This window comes from Boleophthalmus pectinirostris, unplaced genomic scaffold (assembly GCF_026225935.1).
Source record: "Boleophthalmus pectinirostris isolate CB_2022bp ecotype Guang Dong unplaced genomic scaffold, ASM2622593v1 HiC_scaffold_20, whole genome shotgun sequence".
Taxonomy (NCBI): domain Eukaryota; kingdom Metazoa; phylum Chordata; class Actinopteri; order Gobiiformes; family Gobiidae; genus Boleophthalmus; species Boleophthalmus pectinirostris.
The window spans coordinates 3,451,864-3,459,363 of NW_026571153.1; the positions used below are offsets into that span (position 1 = coordinate 3,451,864).

A 7,500-nucleotide genomic window follows, 5' to 3' on the forward strand; every position below is an offset into this window, starting at 1 on the left:
ATAAACAAGAAATACTGTAAACTAAATGTAGACCTAAAATATCACATTTAAAGTGGAAAATCTAGAAAGGATATCTGAGCAGAATTAGGTTTATAAAAAACATTCAGGGTTCCCACGGTCATGGAAATCCTGGAAATGTCTTGGAAATTGAAAATGTCATTTTCCAGGCCTAGAATATTGTAAATTCAATTAAAGGTTTGGAAAAGTCAAGGAAGTTAGTATCTCTTTCACACAACTCCAGCGTTCTGTTCAGTTCTCATGAGACTATTCTGATTATTTGTGAACGTTTGTGCCTTTTGTTTAAAAGAGACGACAATAAATGCACTGACAGGATTTTGAATGTTCAAAAACTATAATCCCAAACCATAAAGTGAGTGGAAAGAGTTCACATTTCAGATTTAGCCCTAAAAGTCTGATCAATTCTACACATGTAGGTGCTGTAAAGTCATGGAAAATTCACTCTAGGTCATGAAAAAGTCTTGGAAAAGTTTTGAAATGTTGTGAGTGAAAAAGAGTGTGAACCCTGAACATTGAAGCTTGAGTGTGTTTGCTGCTTAAACTGAAGATGCACTTTTTGTTGATAAATCCAGCAGGGGGCAGTGTGCACCACACAGAACAGTCCGGTTTGTTCTTTTCTTTCACAGACAGCCCATGAAACCAACAAATAAAAGAAATAGTCAACAAACTTTTGATAAAGGAATGATAAAAATGATTTTAAAATGATTTAACCCGCTGCTGTCCTCGTTTGATCATTTGCTCAGAGTTCTTATCAAACCTGAGGGAGGAAACAAATCAAGTACTTTTAAGAGTTTAACTGTTTCCCCGTGGATAAAAATACTGGACTGTGAACTTTTTTTTCCAGAAGTCCACAACAATTTCTTTGGTTTTAGCCACATTTGAGTCCAAATGGTTATTTTGACTTTCGTTCAATAAGAGCAGGTTAGAGCTTGGCTGTGGTCTGAGTTTTCTTCCTGCAGAGGAAAAAGTCGGACAGTATCATTTGAAAGTTTTATAAAGAAGCTGCCTTCATTTGCAGACCTACAACTGTCAACTGTACACAAGATGTAAAACAGCAGAGACAAAACACAACCCTGAGGGACTCCACTGTTTGAAACAATGAGGCTGGATTTCTGCTCTAGTGTCATTAATTTAATCACAACGAGGGTTTGGAGGAAACTTCTGTGTTTACAAAGATACGTCTTTGTATGTGGTGAATATGACAGAGTTGACCAAAAGATGGGAAATTACTTTGAGAAGATTAATTCAGGAAAAACTGCTTCTTTAGACATAATTTGAATATTTAAAGCCTTTTAATTGAATCAAATACAATTTTATTCACATATACAAAAATGATACTGACTTGAATTTTTTACTTTTTTACTTCAACTTTTTCCAAACATATTGTCCAGTTTACAGATCTTCCTTAGATTGAACTTATATACATACATACATGTACATATGACAAGTATCATATATTGAAAAATATTTTTCTACAAAGTCTTCATACGCACAAACACAAATATTTGTTTATCTCACTTTATTAACAAACATTTTATTTGACAACTGTGTTTAATCTTTTGTACTTTGAGTTGAACCTCGGGCTGCAGCTGCTGTTGGACTGAGACTCTGTCGTAGAGTCACTGTTTGTGCTGTTGTGTTGTTTGTTGTGAATAATTTTGTATTTATTCAGGATGTATAAACTTATGTTTTTCATACGTTTATGTATACTCAGCCACACTATAGTACAGAGAAGTCTCTTTAGTCTGGATCTCAGCCTCAGTCTGACACTGGGGGGCGCCGTGTTGACTCCTAAAATAGACCTCAGTGTACGTGAAGTCCTCACAGTCTTCCTCCTGCACAATGAAGAACAACAGAAGAGAGTTGGACAATAATCTGTGATCTTGGTTTGAAATGAAGAACAGAAACTATATTCTTCAAACTGGATCATGTAAGATCTAAAAATAACCAGAAATAACCAGTAATTATCAGTCATACTTAGATAAGACAAAGTAGATTAGACTTTTGGTGAGTCCTGTGTGTCCTGACTCTGTTTAAATCACCTGAGTACAACTGCAGGAGTCTTTACAGTAGATTATATTTGACAGAAACACCAATGGTCACGTTGGTCCAGCTGCTGTGGGACACTGTTCATTCTTGGTCTAGACTTTCTCTTAGACTAAAGTGTCTCTTGTATTTTGTGTGCATCATTAGACACAAGTTTGAAAGAAGCACATGAGCTGTTTAGATGAATCTGGTTATTTGACAGTAAATGTGGGTAAGAAAAGACAAACATATGAGAGTCACCTGTGTGTGAGCTCGCTCTGTGCCCTCGGCTGCTTCTGTTGGATTTGAACAAAACACACAAAGTTTGATTTGAGTGAATAATAAAATGATGTGTGTGTGTTTGTTAAATATGACTCACCTTGTGAGTGAGTGCGTCTCTTTTTGGCGTAAAGGATAAACACAGTGAGTAAGAGCAGGCTCAGCCCAGCAGCCCCACACACAGACAGCAGTACACCTGTGACAACACAAACATCACTGCAGCACAAGGAGGTGCACGCCTTTCAAACATCATCACAAGCATCATCATATGGAAAGGGTTTCAAGTACCAGAGGACACAGAGGAAGTGTGCTGCTGCTGCTCAGAGGGACTGGAGGAGCTCTCAGAGGAGCTCAGGGAGGAAGAGCTTAAACCTGGGGCAGAGCGGAGCAGAATATGGAGAATATTTCTACACTTGTAAATGTGTGGTCAAATCCAGAATGATGTGGGCTGCATGTGCCTCAGAGTGACAGAGTTTTACCAGCGGCTGCAGTGGTGCTGAGCTCCTGCTGCTCAGGACTGGAGGAGGTCTGAGTGTGGAGAGAGGGAACAACACCAGCAGGAACAGGAACAGGAACAGGAGCTCTGACTGGTGCTACAATCGGTACAGAATCAGTAAACAACAGAACATTGAAATCACTTCAAGTGTTAATTAAACTTACCTCTGAGGACTTGAATGAAAACGTTTTTGTACTCATAGTTTGCTTTTATTATTCCATCCCACTGCTCCCAACCACAGCTGTAGCGCCCGATGTCAGACAGTCTCACATTTCTGATGCTCACACTGATGGTGCGAAGTTCGTTATGTTGTGTGCTCAATAGTCTGTATCTGCCGTTCTGCTAATGTAGCTTGAAGTCTCAATCAGTCTGTTCTGTTTTGTTTTGCAGTCATTTCTACAAAAGACTTTGCAGTTTCCTTTTACTTGAACCTCACATTTGACAATGATGTTTCCTCCCTCAGTTGCAGTAAACATCTGTGATGTGAGTGAGTCCAACTGCAGCACACAGCACTGTTCAACACAAACATCAACAAATCAACTGTACAAATACTACTACTAAATACTCAGGGTTTATAACATTGTGATGTTTTAATAAACTTTTTCACACAATACTTTCACTGAAATTGTAATTTTTATTACGACTTAAATTATTAGTTTAAATTAAAAGTCAAACATGTGTCAAAATAAAAATTAAGACTAAACCAAACTAAATAAAGTGAAGTGAGTCTTGTCTTGTGTCTTGTGAAAAGCAGAGCTCGGTTCTCTGGGTTCATGTTGCAGGACACAGACGTGTTCAGAGCCGCAGACGAGTGAACGAGTCTCTGTGATCTTCACCCACACTCCACATCCTCTTCTCTTATTTATTTATTTATTTATGTAGCCTCACATAGTTTGGCCACTGCCGGCCAACATAGGGGAGGCGTGCCTGTCGATGCTATGCCCCTATGTTGGCCGGCAGTGGCCAAACTATGTGAGGCTACAGTTACTCTCATTCATCAGTGTCAATTCACCAGTAACCAGCACAAATATGATATGAGGATATTTGTTCTAGGAAATGCAGTGACTTTTTGATGCTCAACTTTTGTGTACAAAAGTACTTTTAATTTTATTTAAGAAGAGGGGGATCAGTGCATATGAATGATCATTTAGACAAATGTAAATGTGCCACAAAATTAACTAAACTAATTTCCATCTGCAGACTCCCCGGCAGTCGATGTTATAAACAATAAACACATGTGCACAGTCCAACTTTAATTAAAATAAATAATAAATGTAATTGTTTCATGCTCTAGTTTTAGTTTTCCTTATTTACTGTTTTTACAAAGATTCAAAAGTAACTGTAGCAATAAAAGACATTAAACTTACAGATAAGAGGAGTCAGAAGCAGAGCCATCTTCATCCGGTCTGTCCGTCACACAGGAACATCTGAGCATCTTGTTTCTATGTTTATACCAACCACAGCCCACCTCGGTGAACTCTGCACATGCATGCCTTTTCTGCTCACAAACACCTAAACCACAGAGGGTCATCAAAGAGTCAGTATTCAATGCATTTGATGCACCTTACATACATACATACATATTCACACACACACACACACACACACATATATATATATATATATATATATATATATATATATATATATAAGTTTGGACATACACTGAGCCTAATAAAACTCAGAATACAATCACAGATTTCAACTGCATTTTTCTTTCCTCACTATATTTGTATATTATATATTTACTTATATTTGCACATAGACGACATGCAGGACCAAACTTTATTTATAAAGCACTTTTCATACACAAAAGTGTCACAAAGTGTTTGACAGTGATTAAAAACAATCCCACATTTCCTTCCAGAATTAGAGGAGAGGTCGTAGCTCAGTTAAAGACGTTAAAACTTGAATTTATTTTCCGTATTGTTAAAGCAGGACAATGACACAGAATTACAGACACAACTCAAATGATCTGGACACAGTAGCTCACACATCACAATATAATAAACGCAAAACAAATATAAATGATAATAATGAATTAAAAAGCAACAATGGCAAAAGATAATAAAGCATAAAAGTGTATATATACAAGGAAAAATCTAATAAATACAAAATATATCTAATCTATATTCAAGATATAACTAATATATGTAATTATTACACAATATAATGTCAAAAACAAATGGACAGTGCTGTTTCCCAGACCTGTGATGTAACATGAACAATACAGATTATACAATTACAAAGCACAAAACTCTTAGAGCTTTTTGTTTGGTGTTGGTTTTTCTGGGTCTTTGTTGCTACATCCAGCAGGGGGCAGTGTGCGCTCAGGGGGCAGCGTGCGCTCAGGGGGCAGCGTGCGTCAGGCAGTGCGCTCAGGGGGCAGCGTGCGCTCAGGGGCAGCGTGCGCTCAGGGGGCAGCGTGCGCTCAGGGGGCAGTGTGCGCTCAGTCAGATGGAGCTGTAGGTTTGGTTCAGGTCCATGGTGTCCACATGGAGGCTCTGGTAAGTGCTCTCTGTTTATTTTCACATGTAAAAATCAAACATAAACTATTCTTAAATCCTTTAGTTACAAAACATAACACTAAAATGTGCTACCTTTGTTTTGGTGCGTCTTCATTTCTTCACAGGTTTCTTCCTGGTCTGTGAAACAAACAAAAACACAAAGTTAGTCATGAAATGCAGAGGCGGAGCGTGCGCTTCACACCTCGGCCTTCAGTAGTGCTCCGCCTGGAACAATCCACTCCTCAAGAACTATTTTATGATTAAAAAAGCATCTTATTCTACAGAAAGGAGCGCTGGGGTGCTAAACGAGGACTAAATCAGAACTAAACCAGGACTAAACCAGGACTGCTTGTCAGGACTGGCTCGAAGGTGCGCCCATGTAGACTGTCGGGTGACCACAAACAAAAGGACCGCACCGGGGCTGATGCTCTACGCCACACGGGGCTCTTGCTCTCTCTCAAGTCCAAGATTAGTCCTGGTTTAGTCCTGCTTTAGTCCTGGTTTAGACCTGGTTTAGACCTGGTTCAGTCCTGGTTTAGACCTGGTTTAGTCCTGGTTTAGACCTGGTTTAGACCTGGTTTAGACCTGGTTCAGTCCTGGTTTAGACCTGGGGTAGTCCTGGTTTAGACCTGGTTTAGTCCTGGTTTAGACCTGGTTCAGTCCTGGTTTAGACCTGGGGTAGTCCTGGTTCAGTCATGGTTTAGGCCTGGTTCAGTCCTGATGTAGTCCTGGTTTAGACCTGGTTTAGTCCTGGTTTAGTCCTGGTTTAGTCCTGGTTTAGACCTGGTGTAGACCTGGTTTAGACCTGGTTTAGTCCTGGTGTAGTCCTGGTTTAGACCTGGTTTAGTCCTGGTTTAGACCTGGTCCTGGTTAGTCCTGGTTTAGACCTGGTTCAGTTTAGACCTGGTTAGTCCTGGTTTCCTGGTTCAGTCCTGGTTCAGTCCTGGTTTAGACCTGGTTCAGTCCTGGTTTAGACCTGGTTTAGTTTTCCTGGTTCCACTACAGATGCAGTTTGCTGTTTTGTCTGGTTTTCTGTCCAATCACGGGTCTGAATCCAGTGTCGTTCACTGCTAAAGGTCCTGGTGACACCAACTCAAAATCTGAAGCAACAGTTTCATGGACATTTATTTTGTGTCCGAGTTCCTGCAGAACAGATTGTGAAGGCCTCAGGGACACTTCTGTGACTTTGACTCTGCCTGGCAACAAGTGACGTCTGAAATGTGATTGGTCAAATGCTTTAATATGAAACTACATGTGTTGAAGCAACACAAACATCTGAAAAACTCTGAAAGGAAGAGGACAGAATATTTGGAATTATTTAGTAATAATATAATTAACATCAGTCTGTGATTCAGATATTTTTTTTAGGCCAGCAGAGAAGGACTTGAAGGTCCAATACAGACGCCCCAACACTGAGTGAAATGTTTGTATTATATCATGTCCCCTCACCATTTCGTGTCCTCTTCTTTCTGCAGATCAGGATCAGCGGCACAGACGTCATCAGCACAAACACAGGAGTGAACAACAGCCACAGCAGACGACTGGGACCTGCACGATTGATTTTGGATTAAAAAAAAAAACTGTACTTATTTGGTTGAGGTTGAGAAACTATAAAGGTGACTCAAGATGGGCCCAGTCAAGCAGAAGTAAACAACAAGGCCAAAAATTCAAGTGAATTCATCTGATATAAAAATGTATTGAACAGATACATATGTACTCTAGTTTATGAAACTGTTCACCTTTTTTCTGTACCATTTTTGGTTCTAAAGTTCCATATGTTTTAAACAGACCATGTATGAAACATGGAACAAAAATTATTTCCCAAATTTCAAAGACCTGAAAATCATGTAAATAAATGGATGTATTTCATCATATCTTGTGTTATTCCATCTTTGAACAGTTGATGAAGGTACATGATAAAAAAAAATTTTAAAAAAGGATTTAAAATGATAAAAATTTGCTTGGAAGGACTGACATATTTTATAGAAATAGTTTCCTTTCATTTTGAAGTAATATTAAAGTATTCAGAAGAAAAAAGTGACAAATGATGTAAAATCCTGCACCTTCTACTTGTTTGTACAATTTTCCCTCCGTTACTTTTCCCTCTGTTACCATGACCTTTCTTAATAAAAAATCTCATGACTCAAAAAGTAAGAGGTTTTTCAACCTAATCTT

The 7,500-nt window shown here is 38.9% G+C and overlaps 1 protein-coding gene across 1 annotated transcript in view; it reads right to left on the reverse strand.

The window, feature by feature from the left end:
- Nucleotides 1-7,500, reverse strand: part of LOC110156225 (uncharacterized) — a 43,721-nt gene that overhangs the window by 17,487 nt on the left and 18,734 nt on the right. Inside the window, exon 4 of the mRNA XM_055156538.1 lies at nt 6,775-6,873. Within this exon, the coding sequence (XP_055012513.1) occupies nt 6,775-6,873 (99 nt within the window). The remainder of the gene's footprint in view (nt 1-6,774; nt 6,874-7,500) is intronic.